This window comes from Aplidium turbinatum, chromosome 12, assembly GCF_918807975.1.
Source record: "Aplidium turbinatum chromosome 12, kaAplTurb1.1, whole genome shotgun sequence".
Taxonomy (NCBI): domain Eukaryota; kingdom Metazoa; phylum Chordata; class Ascidiacea; order Aplousobranchia; family Polyclinidae; genus Aplidium; species Aplidium turbinatum.
This window is the reverse complement of record NC_137483.1, coordinates 1,445,531-1,461,524: the sequence shown is the minus strand read 5'-3', so window position 1 is coordinate 1,461,524 and position 15,994 is coordinate 1,445,531. Positions and strand designations below refer to the sequence as shown.

At 37.9% G+C, this 15,994-nt stretch overlaps 1 protein-coding gene across 1 annotated transcript; it reads left to right on the top strand.

Annotated features, from left to right (window-relative positions):
* The first annotated feature begins 2,939 nt into the window (after nt 1-2,939).
* Nucleotides 2,940-15,013, top strand: LOC145781104 (uncharacterized). Its single transcript, XM_082592859.1, has 7 exons — nt 2,940-3,099; nt 4,994-5,196; nt 6,240-6,508; nt 7,517-7,598; nt 8,414-8,585; nt 9,501-9,747; nt 12,286-15,013. Exons 1-7 carry the CDS (start codon nt 2,940-2,942, stop codon nt 12,623-12,625), a joined length of 1,473 nt encoding a protein of 490 aa, XP_082448985.1. The 3' UTR covers nt 12,626-15,013.
* Nucleotides 15,014-15,994: the final 981 nt, after the last annotated feature.

The window sequence follows — 15,994 nt, the reverse complement described above, 5'->3', positions numbered from 1 at the left end:
GCAATCATTAAGAAAATAAATCAATAGTTTTTTTTCAAGTCTATACCTTAAACCATTTGACCAGGTTAACACTCACAATAGTATTTCAAAATTTTTTTTAATATAATTTATGTTGTGGAACCGGTTTTCTTCCTATACGATTCATCAGCACAACTGGATCGAAACGAAAAAAATTACAGAAGATTACTTTCAGCACAACTAGCCCAAAAAAAACGCAAGTTTACATGTTAAATAAATAAAAAAATAAAAGTCACTGAATGTCCAAAACCTTCATATCCTTGCTTTATTCTTTTTCATTTCTTTTTTTTCTTCATAGTATTGCTAAATATACCAAATACAGAAAATTGATTACAGAAAATACAGAAAATTGATTTATTTTTTTATTTCAAATATGCAATTTACCCGCCAAGCAAATTACGTAGCATTCTTCTCTGGTAAAATGTCAGGTAAAATTAAAAGAAAAGTTCTTCGCATGTACATTTTACTTGAAATTTGTCTTTGGACGTTGAAACTTTACTTTGAAAACCGCATGTATGTTTATTGTTGTACTAAATACTGTTTTTATGAGAACCTTTGATTCTATTTTACACTAATAAAAGCACTGACGAAGCGCCTTTACGGCGGCGCAAGCTCTACAAATAATTTTTATTTACTTGTCAAACCTGATTGTTTTATTAACTGATATTATTAGGATTGTTGGATAATTTCCGACGCTTCAATTTTCATTGGAACCAGGTTAGGATCCGAACTCAAGTCCAATGAGTGGCAGAGTCTGGTTGAGTTACTGATGTGTTGTAGTTGTTCGCTACGTCGCAATACCAATGCTCGCCGACAGCTACAATGAGGGATGCGTGTAACAGGATACAGCAGCAACGCCTTGTTCACGATTGCCTTTTGTCCTGGCGTCGTGTTTTTGAACAATTAGCTCTCACTAGCTGACTACTTTGATGATTTTTACTTTATGACAGAACAGTCACTTTGTTTTATGTTTATTGTGACAACATAGCAACAACAAGCAACATGATTGTTAGGTCATGGATCGATACCGGACTGTTTCATGCTCATACTACCTATTGTTCACTTTTCTACGGGAAGCAGTAAAAGTAAGTTTTCTTCCAAAATGGCTTTTGTCGAAATCATTTATAGAAATCCGCAAAACAAAAGACTTAATTTATTAAACAACAAAATGAAATTTTCAGCACTAAAAGAAGTTTAAGTTGATTTAACGAATGTACTGAAAAACATAAAGAAATGCAACACAATACTGTATACCTTTCTCACTGCTTGCATGTAGTTAAACGCGGTGGGATGGCGCAGCGGATAAGGCGCTCGCTTTCTAATTATGCAACCTTGGTTCGACTCCCGGCTTCATCTGGTTGTTGAAAACCACCGCTCACCTCTATCTAGGGTGTAATAAACTGGGTGGGCTTAGTTGCTGAAGGAAAGGCGACTGAGAGAAAGGAACTGGCCACCCTACTCTCGTTAGTGCCGAAGGCTTAGTATAATGAGAACCTTATCTTCTCGTTCCCGATGCTTGGATTTAAGTATGGGACTCACCTTACCATGTAGTTGAACTACAAAATAATAACACCTTTGGCAGCATGAGATTATATCGAAAAACAGTTTCAGTGACTTGGTGTGAATTATTGAGAAAACTGTGACACAAAAAGCGATGTTCTTTGAATGGTTACAGTAGGTATACTGTATTTTGTTTTTTCTACGAGTTTTTTTTGTTATAAGTGCGTAAAGATTTGTCCTTGTAATATTCGCCCTCCATTTGTTCATATGATAGTTGATCTTACAAAGTTTCAGCTTAATAACTACAATAGCAATAAAGTAATTGCTAAAGTCCGATTACTTATTGGCTCAGCTTCGTGTATTGAAATCAGATCGTTAGTATTTGGTTGATGTCAATAGACTTGCAATTTCATGTTTATTGTTGAAGCTGTTTGTGGTTGATTTGTTGTCGCGTTCGCCTTGGCTTGAGCACAGCGAGCAACTATTGTTTGAAACGATTGATTGTTGATTCTTTTGTTTGAATCTTGAATAAGAACAATTAGTCAATTGTTGATTCGCGATCAATCTAATTATCTTGAGCATTCATGGTTATTGTTCGCAGCGCTGGTTGTCTGCGTGGCGGCGGTGGATTCGGCCAACAATGGACAACAACCATCCAAGCAAAGTGGACATTGTCAAAAAGATGTAACATCGAAAGGTCGTTGTTATCGAGCTTGTAAACTTATTGGCAATTAAATGTAAAACATGACAAGTTCTGTTAGCGTTTATGAATGGCAGTAACTTTTGTAGACTACGTCAGAAGACTACGGACAATAGTGAATACTCAAATGTTTTTACTGAACATATCAAACGATTGTAAGAAATATAGTGGTGTTAAAAACTCATTTCAATGATTAAGTATTGATTTTAGTTTTTTGGACCAACGTTTTCATTACTTTTGTACATTTAACCTTACTTGCATAAATTCAAGTTGCCCACAATGTATGTTACTTTCAAGATTATCAATTGAACCTAAGGTTACTTTCAATTTTGTTTGTCCTGTTTTGTCACAAACCCTCCATTTTGAAAAACGCAACTCAGTTTTAAGAGGAATCTCTTCTCCAGTGATTAAGAATTCATTGACTTAATTTTTACTTGGTACCCTACTAATAAAAAAGCATGTTTTTATAATTAGACTTAAATAATGAAAACTATTAATACTACAAAAAGTGCTCAATGCCAAGCAAAAAGCAAAGCAGAGCGAATTAAATCAAATATAGTTATTACTATCTAAACCCTTGACAGCATGTTTCACCTAAACGGATCATCAGAAGGTCCTTATTCAAATAGATTAGACATAGATTCTTACGTCACATTTTGTTCCAAGATTTCAACCTTATATCGTTTGAATTGTATCTGTGAGAATCTCATCTTGAAGAAGCATGGATTTTGCGAGTAAAGCCATTTCAGGGTTGGAAGAAGCATCTCAGAAGCATGAGGAACACATTGTGATCGATTTCGGGATAGATCGCTTAGTGATGTTCGTCGCGTGTTATTTTCTAGGAGCGCTCGCCATCTTGTCTGTTGTGGTGGTAGTGGTGGGTAAGTCACTCGGTCAGTCATTTATTTTTGTTTGGATGCAAAAAAAAACAAACAAAACATATAGTGTGCAACTGTGCATCCAATGATAGAGTGCCAAAGACCGTAGCCCTATATGGTCGTCGAGTCTGCACTCTTTCATTGACGCAGTGATGACGTTTCATAGATCATTTTAGACTAACAAGATGTTTCGCAATTTTTTATAAACCTTTTCTCAAATGGTCACTTGGCCCTGAAATGAAAAACCAGAAGAATCAAGCTTTGTTGATGTCAAAATATTTCAAGTTCCTTGTTTTGCTAGAAGCCGAGCCGTGGAGAACAGACAAGAATTATTATCAATTGTCTTTAACACTCTTCTTGCACTATAATTTGGGTAGAGATGTTACCTTTTTCAACTATAAACGGACATAGTTAAGCAACACCACACCGTTTAACATTATAACTTGTTTTAACACCACATCATAATAACATTATAAATGTTGCGGTGTTGCTTAGCTATGTTTTATCATGGTTGAAAAACTCTAGTAAGTTACAATTCAATGAATCACAGCATTTTGTTCAAACCTAGAGTATCAACAGAAAATTAATTCTGATAAAAATGAGCCGAATAAAATAAGTTTTTCTGCCAAAAACTGAGAGAATAGTTCAAAATAATTTTTAAGAGTCGATTGAGAATTTGCACGCAGTTTGCTTTCGGAGTTCACAGCCCAGTCTTAGATCTTTTGGCCAACTGTTCAATTACATTTTAAGACATTGTGTTTTTAACAGCTAATTAACCCGTTAAGTGCGTAATTAAATTTTTGAAACTCTCCTTACTGTGCGTATTTAATTTGATCACTCGCAGTATTTTTCGTCGCATTATTGCTTGCTAGAATATTGGGGAACCCCCATGACGCAGCATAATACGCTTTTGTTCAATTTCCTTTTGTGTCTATTGCTTTACCTTTTCATCGACTATTGCGGAGAAGTCTCCGGCTGGACTATTGTTTTCTGGTGTAATCGCATTACTCTCAAGTGATTATACCTTTCACCATTGTCAAAATATTCAACTAGTTGTTTATTATGAAGAAAAAAATAAATCAGTTCACAGAACAGAATAATTTCCAAGTATTTATAGGACAATAAACAAAGTAGGCTACGCGTAAGTTTACTTTGGAAATATTCAAACTGTATCATTTTCTGACGCTTGTTCTAACATTAGCAGCAACACAAAACCCTATTGTTTTGTTTAATGTTTACTATATGTCACAAAATATGTTTTCGAACACAACAAAATATTTCTGAAACTGCTTGCAACATTACATCAAAATGACTTCACACTGACTGAACGCGCATGATGTGGTTCGAATTTTATACACCGGAAGGAAGCCATTTCAGAAAAAAAAATATTTAGGATGAAATCTTTTTATTCTTGCAATTGTGGTTATATTGTCGGTGAGTGCAGAAGCTACCTAATATTGTAATAGAGTGATTTAGGGATTAATGATTTCTGTCAGACTGCAATCGTTGTTGTAGTGTAAACTATGCATCTATGTTTCTTCACACGTCATAATTGCGCCTTCCAGACAAAGCGAACACAGGATTAAGCGAAATTAAAAGTGCCATGAATAGCTGCGATCACGAAAACGACAATTGTCGTCTTACGCACAGCAAGAGCGACTGTCTCGGACGACAATTGTCGTCATACGCACTTAACAGGTTAAGGAAAGACGTTTCTTAGTCTTCATCAACAAAACCTCAAAAAGTGCTACTTATATCTGTTATGATAAGAACTGTATCCACTATCAGAACAGAACAGACACTTTGGTGCGTTTAGAAACACATAAATAAAAGTTTTGTTGCTTTTTTTTACAACACTATAGGTACAAAATCGTCAATAAACTTTTTATCTTTCAAGGTCCAGTTTCAACCTGTAACCCTCCGTACGGGTCGAAGAGTGATGCTGTGGCCACTTTCACAAATACGTTTTGCTGGGGACCTGCCGCCAACAATGAATCATTTTGCAAAGAGTATCTTCCATTCGAAAACTTGAAATTCCGAAAAACACATAAAAACATGAAGTTTCTATACAAATGGCTACCTTATGTGATAGGTGTGCAGGTAAACTTTTGGTTCTAGGTTGTAAATTTTGCTCAGCAAACAATGTAAAATTGTATTATTGGCGGGATGCCATAGAAGAAAGATTGGCATTACCTTGACGAGAACAGCGAAAGACATAATGGTGTGGAAACTTATGTGGAGGCCATCTGCCGGCAGCGATATGACTGGTTGATAATGATGATGATTGCATCGTCAGCAATGACAATCAGTAGTGATTGACACCCCAACAAACTACATTGTTGTGAGAGGTTGTTTCTCTACGTGAACCATCTGGCTCAAATCAAATTTTAAAAACTTCTTTTTTGTATGAATCTTCTATGGCACCCCAATGATCGAGGCAGTGGCGTAGCTAGGGAATGTGCTGGAATGTGCCGCCCGGGGCGGATTCAGATTTTGCCGCCCCTTCAAGAAAATGCATGTGAAAATGAAATGCGTTTTTTTATCACATTATAATCAAAATCAAAAAGCGTAGTCCGAAAGTGCCGCCCCCAGACGTGCCACCCGGGGCGGTCCGCCCCCCCCCCTAGCTACGCGACTGGATCGAGGGGCTCTGCTTTTTACCACCCTTGATCAATGGCGGCGACTCGGTCTGGATGTTTGGGCAGGTATCGAGCAGCCATTGAATTGATCCGTCATCCAGTTCATGCAGACCACGCACACCATATGGCGCATGGTAGATGGCGCAGTTACAGATGATGTGTTCTGCGGTTTGTTCCTCCTTGCCACACTCACAGATCGCGGATGGAGCCATTCCCCATTTTTGCATGTTGGAGCAGAAGTCCGACGCTAGTACGCAGGCGGTTGAGCCTCACCCGGGCCTTCCTTGGCAAGAGCATTCCGGTTGGGTTGTTGGGTGGGACCTGGTGCTCGTTTGACAGTGTCAGTCAGTTTTTAAAAACTGATAATTTTTAATCGTGTATCAACCAAATATATATAATTTGAACAGATTATTATGCAATTTATAAAGTTACCAACTTTGGGATGAGCCAATCTATCAGAAGTTTAAAAAAATAAAATAAATTTATCCAAATTAAATGTTACAGATGTTCTGCTTCATAACGCCCTGGGTGTATTGGCACTTCGTGATTGGGGCACGACTGAACGGCCAACTCAAGTACATGAGGGTGTTACTGAAGGAGATATTTGAGAGGTTAAAGGTCATCAAGAGGGGTTTCTACAATGACAAGCCTTATGACCGAAGAAGCGAAACGTTTAATGGCTCGGAATGTTACAAGAGCGAGGCGCGAATCGAAAAACTCGAAGATGTTGAAGAATACAGAGATGGATTGAGGCAAAGACAAAAGAAGTACAAGTATGATAGAAGTATTCTATCTGAATAAGATAATTGTTAAAGATTCCACCAAATGTTTTCATAACACAATCTCTACACTGTTTTTGTAATATTAATATTTATTTTCAGAAAAGTACCAGGCGGTCTAGGGGATATTTTTGAGCTGGGGTGCGAGATAATGTTAAGGGCCCGAAACGTTTTTAAGTGGCCAGAGAGCTCGTAGAAACCACCACGTATTGTCGGCTACATTGCCGAGTGGTGAGAGCCCTGTAGCAGCAATCGAAAGGGTGCCGGTTCGACACCGCTCAAGAGAATGTGGCTGTGTCTTTGGCAGGACACGAATGCCTGAAGGTGGACACGAAGATTGGCTTCATTACTTTCCCGTCCACTTAATTTAAATCTTTAACCATCAGATGTAAGCCTGGATACGACCAATAAAAAATCACTTATTCTTTGGTTATAGTGCCTTTCTTAGAAGTCTCTTGATTGGCGCCCGAAAATCTCAGTTTTACCGGTGTAACAGTCCAGGAGTGACCGCAGTCCAAGAGTTACCAGGGTTGCCAAGTATAATTAATTATTTTTTTATGAAAATTATTGAAATTCTTACTACTCAAAAAGTTACATTGACAATTTTACGCATTGACTAATGTTAAATGAAAAGGTGTGCATGAGTTTGAGAGCAACTACTCAATTAAACCTAGTTGTAAAATTTTTGTTTTTGTTACGCTTTCGGAAGCGCCGGGCAACTCTGGTCATTTGTGGTCTGACCTCATTTCTAGACTGCCACGCTGCAGCAGCACGGTAACTTTTGGACCGCAGTAACTCCTGGACCGATACACCGGGCCCAAAATACCCTCTCAACTTCCCTGCTTATTGCATCATAGATCAACAAAACGCTATCTAAGTCAAGCGTTGTCAACTTTTTCTTCTTTACGTACTGTGTCCGCTTCAGGCTTAGACGTTCATGCATAGTTGTTATCTAGTTTTCCAGTTCTCTACATTAGCCAATAAACTCTGCTTGATTGACAGCCATTATCCATCAGGTACTGCTCACGACATGGACAAAACACTGGAGGAAGTACAAGATTCAGCTGATGCTACGTATGATAAGGTGAAAGTTGTCAAAGTTTTATATCCAGGTTGTGTTTGAATAACGTTGATTAGATGTTTGTTTTTTTGTTTACCTTAAAGCACGTCATTCGTGCATTCCCATGATGCGGTCTCGTACTGTTGGTGGGTTTTAAGCTTGTGCTTTCTCATGAAAAACCTTCACTACATCGGATGCATGACCGAGTATTGAAAGCCATGATATCGCACACGAAAGGACCCAGGTTCGACTCCACTCAAAAGCATGCAGCTGTGCCTTTGGCAAGACACTTAAAGACATGCCTGAAGGTGGACATGAAGATTTCCTTCCTTGCGTTTCTGTCCACTTAATCTAAACCTTTAACCACCGGGTGTAAGTCTGGATACGAAAAAAAGGCGGCTTCATGAAAGCTCGTAATTTGATGAACGCGCCCACAAGTATATAAATCTAACAACAACACTGGATTCATAGCCGTAGGAGAATAAAACAATTAAAAGCGAAAAAAATTTTTCCAAATTTTATTTTTGCAAATGTAAGGTATGTAAAAAACGCAACAATTTACAGTTTGCTCTAAATACTAGTCATTTTTTCCCAAATTGGCAACGTTTTCTTTCAGATTAAATTAAAGTTAGCCTATAATATTTAATCTCTTTTCAGGTATTACCGATTTATTGCTTTTGCATATTTTTCAAGACCTTCTGATGATCACCCTTTTAGGGCGAAACAGTCTGTAGAGGTTTTAGAGAATAGTAGCTATATTTGATTTAAGTCCAATGTCGGTGCTGTGCTGCAGGTATTATTCAATCATACACTGCTATTGTTTCAATAATCCATTTCAGATAACTGAGGAACACAAAAGTTCAGTCCTGTCACTTACTGGAGCAACTTGGAATCGGTTCCTTGCCAATGCCAGAACTTTCATTTCAGGGAATTTAAAGGACAGGCACCTTTTTTCCATGTTTTGTTATGAAAATTTCTCCTCTTTGGAATACTTGCCTTATATACTATCAGGTGGGGAAATATTTATGTCAATTGTCTGATACAGAAGTCATAACTATTTTTTTGATAGAAACTTGAAACATTTAAACTGATGCATAAATCGGCCAAGAATTGAATTCTCATCTAGATATAGTTAGTTCTTTGTGGACAACTTGTCTGTGCTAAATCAAAGAAATGGAAATAATTAGCGCCACTTTTCTACAACACTCAACTAAAACAGAAAGCCTTAAATTGTTAAACTCGCTTACTGGGCCTGCGCTAGTGGTTCAAAGCCTTCATGAAGGGCGCTATGGAAACACTATTAGCGTGATAACAATGAAAAGATAATCCCCAAGTCGAAGCATTTTTTAAAAAGCACAAAAGACACGTCTTTAAGAAAATAGAAAAATTAAGTATGAACGTTTTCGACATCACAAGATGTCCTCTCAGGAATAATAGAGTACATGAAGAGGAAGAGGACATCTTGTGATGTCGAAAACGTTCGATACTTAATTTGTTGCGTAGTTTTGTGTTTCTATATGTAATAAACTTGAAGATGTTAAACTTGATCACGTTACTCGGCTTCGTATGCCTATGGTTCAACAAGACAAACTCTCTACCGAAGCTCTAAAATAGAAAAAGCTAAAGACGGAAAAATATGAGCAAAATTATCGAGAAGTGAGGCGGTTTCATTTTCAAAGCCAGTGTTTCCTTAAATAAAAATTGTGTTGGTTGGAAATGTGCGCCTACTGTATCTAAAGAATACTACTATAGTTTAGTTTTTTAATTTTAAAGCAGTTTGGCTTAAAAGTCAAATTCAACTTTGATGTAAAAACAGGTGAAAAAGTTAGAAAAAATCCATTGAATAAAAAATTAAACATGTCATTTCAATTTCCAAACTGTTTATGTTGAGCATGAACAATTGAATATCTCACTACTTATTTGCAGTTTTTGAAATGAGCAAGAAAATTGGGGGAACACACGGCGAAGATCCAGACATCAATTATTACGACATGAATGAGGCCATTCTCTACCAGTGGTGTCATAAACATAACTTCATCAACAACTTCTTAACCGCACAATACCTCGGAAAGCACGTATTTGTGGCGATGTTCTCCCTAGTGTTTATCATTGTGATGACTTTTTGGATGATGTTTGCATTTGACTCTGACATTTCTACTCCATCTGTGTACAGGTAACTTAAATGAAACTAGGGTTGTAAAGGGGTGGAAAGTTTCCGTGAATTTTGGAAACTTTCCTGGAAACTTTCCGGGAATTTTGAAGGACCCGGGAATATTGGGGAATTTTCATTTGGCATTTATTATGTAAAAAAAATTTGTTAAATATTTCATCAATTAGAAAAAAATATCAAAAACCTATCTTAAGCATTTCTTATTTTCTTTAATTATTCTAAACACTAATTTGGTGTTAATTAAGAATGAGGCTTATGCATACTTTTTTAATATTTAAAAAAATACTGATCATATTTGGGAACACTCACACCAAGGTCCGCAATAGGCTGGCAAATGAAAGGGTGGAAAAACTAGTATCAGTCAGGTCAAACTTGGCATTGTTTGAGCCCTGTGAAGACAAGTCAACTCAAATTGAAGTTGACTCTGAAGTCGATGACGCTGCCAGAACAGTCATTAGTACGGTACATCATCTGAAGTAGCCGAGCAGGAGGAGATGCTAACCGGCAGCAACTAGAACAACGACTTTGTAACTGACTCAGTATTGTTTTGCTTTGTAAAAAACAGATTGGTGATGATTCATTTTTGGAGTTATTAAACTAAACCATGTGTTTGTATGTTCTTAAGTATTTTAGTTATACATAGTACTTTTATTCTAAACAGTATAAGGCCATTATTTTCTTGTTTCAACATCAAATTAAGATTGTTTTGAATGTTTCCGAAAATTCCCCAAAATTCCCGAAAATTCCCGTTAATTCCCAAAATTTCCATGGAAAGTTTCGGCTCTGAAAATTCCCGGGAATTTTGCAACCCTAAATGAAACCAACCTCCTACAATCATGACAAATCCGCATCATTCTGAACGTTGTTTGAATTTTGTGAAGGTATGTTTTAAGGTGCACAAATTAGTATTTGGCTGGTTGAATGATTTTAAATCTTTATCCTCGGACTGACAAAGCCTCTGATAGGTTATTCCTGGCTGTTTAGCATAGGTACTTGCAGAGGTTTTGACGCAGGGCTGGCTACCGAGATTGGAAGAGTGGAGTTTCCGATTATTAAATATTGTTGCCGCGAAATTATTCTATACACTAGATGCTGCTAAACGGCGAGGAGCAGTCCTGAAATGCGTTGCTCAAGTGCACACCCCGAAAGCCGAACCAGCGTCGCGTGATCTTGAATCGGGCGCTTAACCACTGAGCTAGCGGGGCAGACATTTGATTACGTTCTTGTTTTTAAACTTACAAAATCTCAACTCACTTCAACATATCATATATATTATTTTATCACACTACGCATCCTACGGGATCAGCTAAAAGCAGAGGTCAATAATCGCCAACTTCTCCACACCGTAGTCCTTGACGCACAACAGCTCATACGTCCACGCCTGCCTTCCAGGTGCCATTTTTCTAGACACATTGTGGCCCTTCATGAAAATCACTTCGAACTTATGGAGTCCTGGAGAGACTGCTGGGACACCATCTCACGGCCCAACCAGTTCCAAGTCACACCAGACACTAAAGTACCACCTAGCTCAGACCTGTCAAGAAAAGAATGGGTGACTCTGAATCGCCTCCGTACTGGTGTTGGTCGCTTCAAGCACAATATGTTTTCCTGGGGATTGTGTGACTCACCAGCCTGTGTTTGTAGTGACTGTCAAACAGCACAACACATCATAAATCATTGTCCTGTATTTCGACCTGCAGAACATGTGGATCTCATAAACCTTGATATGAGGACATTACTCTGGTTGCAACAATTAGGAAATGTTGCCTGAATTGCTGCCTCATAAGCAAGAAGAAAAAGATCACTTAAACCCACTAGTTAAATCATAAGAAGATGTGATGAAATGTTTAATAACAAAGTTTTGTTTTGGCAATTCAATATAGTTTGACAAACCACTATTGCTTTGAAAAAATACTTGTTTATAGTCGCTTCATAATTTCGGTTGCACTGACTGACGAAGCGTAGGGAATGAAGTTGGTTGTCCGTTTCAACTTCAAAGTACTTTAGCCTCTTAACATCAAAAAGTACAAAACTTTTTACAATTAGATGCTTGGTAAACTACCACATTTCTCGTGTTTTCTCGAGCAACTTTTCGTGACCTTTTTCATTTATTTTGTTTTATTTTACCATTTGCTGTGTGCAATTGAAAAGCTTGTCATAGCACCATCTAAAACAGGTCGTTTCTATTTACTGTACATTTGGGAAGATATCAACATAATTGTTATTGATATCTTAACAAGCACGAATTATGCGTTAACTATTGCAATTGTCACATCTATGGACTAATGTCGCGTTGTCTCGGTCGTTCCTTGTGTGCGACAACAATCTGTCACACTTTAGGAATGTCATCTTTATTGAAAAGTGGCGGAATAATAGCATTAAAATTATCTCAGCTGAGTATTTCAACCCAACTTGGATGCAAACTGAAATACCCTGTTTTGTCACTAGGGCAAAGTGAAATTGTCGTATGGACGCTTTAAGTTTAAGCAATCGACCATGTTTGTCAAGTCAAACCATATGTCAAACGATTTTATTTTGCAGATGCTATCTTCCTCATGAAGAGATTTGTGTCTTGTGTTCCATCAACGGACGAAGGGAGGCGTTGATAATATTCTTCGTAGATTACACTTTGATCATTTTGATATTTCTCGCAACACTCTACCACTTGTACTTCATGCGGAGAGCCACAAGAATACGGGCTAGCCATTACTTTGATGATATGAAGAAAACATGCAGCGTTGCATTTATAGCTGCTCGTCTGGCGAAAAAAGGTGAAGAAAAAGAAAAGGATCTGCGGTTGGAGCTGATGAAAATTTTGAAACCAGTGTTACTAAATCACAAAATGTCGCAACAGACTTCGTCCTTGGACGTTGCTGGCTGAAATTTATTGACTAGGTATATAAAAATGAAAATGCTCGATAAAAAGAAAACAGTTTTAGGAAGCTTAAACAAACAGAATGTTCTTGATTTTGTTGTATTTGCGGTGAAGCACTTATTGTATAACAACACAACGTTTTTTAATACTTAGTTATCTAACAACCCCCTTCTATAACATGTAGTTTTCCACAACGCCAAATGTTTGCAAACGTAATATATTTTCATATTTGTTTTAAGCTGCGGCATACGAAAGACCATTTCCACATTTTGGTGTTAAAGTGGGTATAAACATATTTATTTTAAGTTAGTCAGGGAATTTCCCATCTCAACCCTTATTGGTTACTCCCCTGATCTCAATACTTCCTCCAACCTTGAGGAACGTTCGATTTTAAGTGGCCTTAGTTATATGGTGGAAGATTTTAGAAATTTAATGAATGTGCTGTTGAAGAATCTATAGATTTTGCACCACTTTATTTTTGAAATTGTCAAGCTTGAAAACAATAACCCTCGAACTACACCAGTGACGTAACAATTTCAAGGAGACCACTGTGCAACCAATTTCTTCTCAGACAAGAAAATGACGAATTTTGCTGTCTGACTTGTTGTTATGTCACAATCAATATGCGAAGCCTCACAACAGGCTACTTTATGTCTTGACCGAGCGTACTGTTTTAATTGTAAAATTCTTATACGATGTGTTATTATCGGTTACTGTCCTATAGTGACCTTTGATTGCGAAATCTTTATTATGTGACGTATTTCTGCAAGCTGCTCCGTACGTGCAAGTCTGGAAGCTTCTCTAGCTTGCTTCTCACAATTGCCGCAGGTGTGGGTTGTTGTGACGTCATAAAGATGTTTACTTGTAGTAAAACTTGACCAGAACAATGAGTTCTTATGATGTAACAGTATCGTACCTTCTCGAAGTTACTTAGATCAGGGGTGGGCGAACTACGGCCCGCGGGCCGCATGCGGCCCGCGAGACCATTTTATGCGGCCCGCCGGCTCTTGCAGAAACTACTACTCATCACTTATTGTTTTAATTAAACAGGTTACATGACAAAATATTATTCTCTTTCCGAGTGTGTTTTTCTCTTCACTTTCAGTGCGTAAACACACACACGTCAGTCGCGCATGTATTGCAACATGCTCTCACGCATTGTTTGATTCAATTGTTTGATCATAAAGTACAAATACGGTAGCGGCTACCATAGGCCTACCAGTACTTCCACTTTCCTCCAAATAGCTTTTCATTGTTATTTGAGACGCACAGTTTAATGTTTTCTACTTCGACAGAATAAAAGATTTATATTTTTACTCTGTTAAAATAATGAGTGCTGTTAAGAAGCGAAAGATTGAACACGAAAGTCGTGTTTTCAATAAGGAATGGACTGTTAAATACTATTTTATCAAAATTGGGAATAAAGCAGTTTGCTTGTTGTGCCGTGAGTCCGTGGCTGTTTTCAAGGAGTACAATTTAAAAAGACACAACCAAACCCGAAGATTGTGAAAAACTGTGAACAGTTGCACAAGTCTCATTAACTTTTGTGATGATGATTGCATAGCTTTAAACGTAACTGAGTGTGAAATACAAAAATTGTGTTTAATATGAATATGCGTTTATTTACACACCGGATAAATTTTCCTACTTTGTAATGAGAGTGTGCGACCCCCCGGCTGCAACATTTTTTCAAATGTGGCCCTCAGTACAAAAAGTTTGCCCACCCCTGACTTAGACCATCAAACCTGCTATAAAATAGTGACGTAATTCGCGTAAAGCAGGGGTGGGCAACCTTTTTAACACAAGGGCCAGTTAGAAAATGTAATGCCTACAGGAGGGCCGCACATCAAATAAACCCTAATTCATATTTTCAGCAATGGAGTTTATCTTATAGAAATTTTGTACAAGAATGTCATCCTCCTGCAGGGAATTCAATTCAAGCTGGATTTCTACAGGCGCAAAACTTATTTCACAGGTACAGGGTAGTGAAAAGACGGTCATATCACTTCTTAAGCTTCGAAATTGTGTAAATCGAGATGAAAATAGCCTTATCTGGGGAAAAATAGCTGGAAGAAGATGAAGGGCCGCACAAAAAATGGAAAAGGGCCGCATGCGGGCCGCGGGCAGCACGTTGCCCACCCTTGGCGTAAAGTAAAAGTATTGTAGATTGTAACTGTAGATTGTAGTTGGTAGTAGATGCAGAGATTAATGTTGAATGGGAGTTGGATTGAAGTTGAAGTTATTGAATACGTGTAGATGAGAGTTGGTGCTATTATAAATTCTAATCGAAGTTAGAATCATATGAGAAGCTGCGAGTGAATCACGTCAACTGAGTTACAAGCGTTGGAGTCTATTGCTGTTCATTGTTAATTTGATTATTTGCCGGAAGTGTTGAGCCGATCGTTAAAGTTCTTCAAGAATTTTCATTTATCATCTCACTAGTAGAACTATTCGATCATTTAATTGAATGCTTTTCGGTGATATCCCATTAAACTACATCATTAATCCTTTCCAAGTCTCTTTCCTGGTAAGAGATAGAAAGAATCGTGACAGGTCAAATAAATATTGTTATGGCCGAGTTGTAATCTTCAAGGCAGTGAGATGGTCGGATGAGGCGTTCGCTTTCCAATCATTCAAACCTGGTTCGACTCCCAGCTTATGCTGGTTGTTGAAAAACACCGCTCACCTCTACCCAGGGTGTAATACATTGGGTGGGCGTAGTTGATGAAAGAAAGGCAGCCAAGAAAAAAGGAACCAGCCATCTTACTCTCGTTAGTGCTGAAGGCTTTGTATAATGAGAAACGTATCTTTTCATCCCTCCGATGCTTGCATACAAGTATGGGATTCACCTTCACTTTCGGTCATCTTTAACTTTCACTAAGATGAAGTTTTGCTTTATCACCTATAACAAATTCATCGGCAATAAACAGCTGTAATTGAAGATATTATTTATCACCAAAAGAAATACAAATCTATATTTAAACATTTTGTCGGTGGTCTTTGTCAAGAATTTTAGCCTTGATTCTCTTTCATACGTGGTACAATCTAAACGAAGGTTCGATTCTCACTGAAGTCGGTGGGTTCCCATCAAGTTGGAAGTTCAACTCCTGCTCAAGAAACATGGATAAACATCACTGATGATCTCAAAGAAGGGTGCAACTCGAGTATGGCGTTTTCCATTTTCGTTCGATCGGGATGATTCTCTTTCATATGTAGGTGATGATGAGTTGCATGGTTGGTCACCAGTCCGCACAGTCGCCAAAAACATTGTTGTAATATCTTCACTATTTATCACTGTGTCGTTCAGAGGTTGGTATCCGCTACTTAGAAGTAGCACGATATCACTCCTCCTCTATAACAGCAGCGGATAAGGTC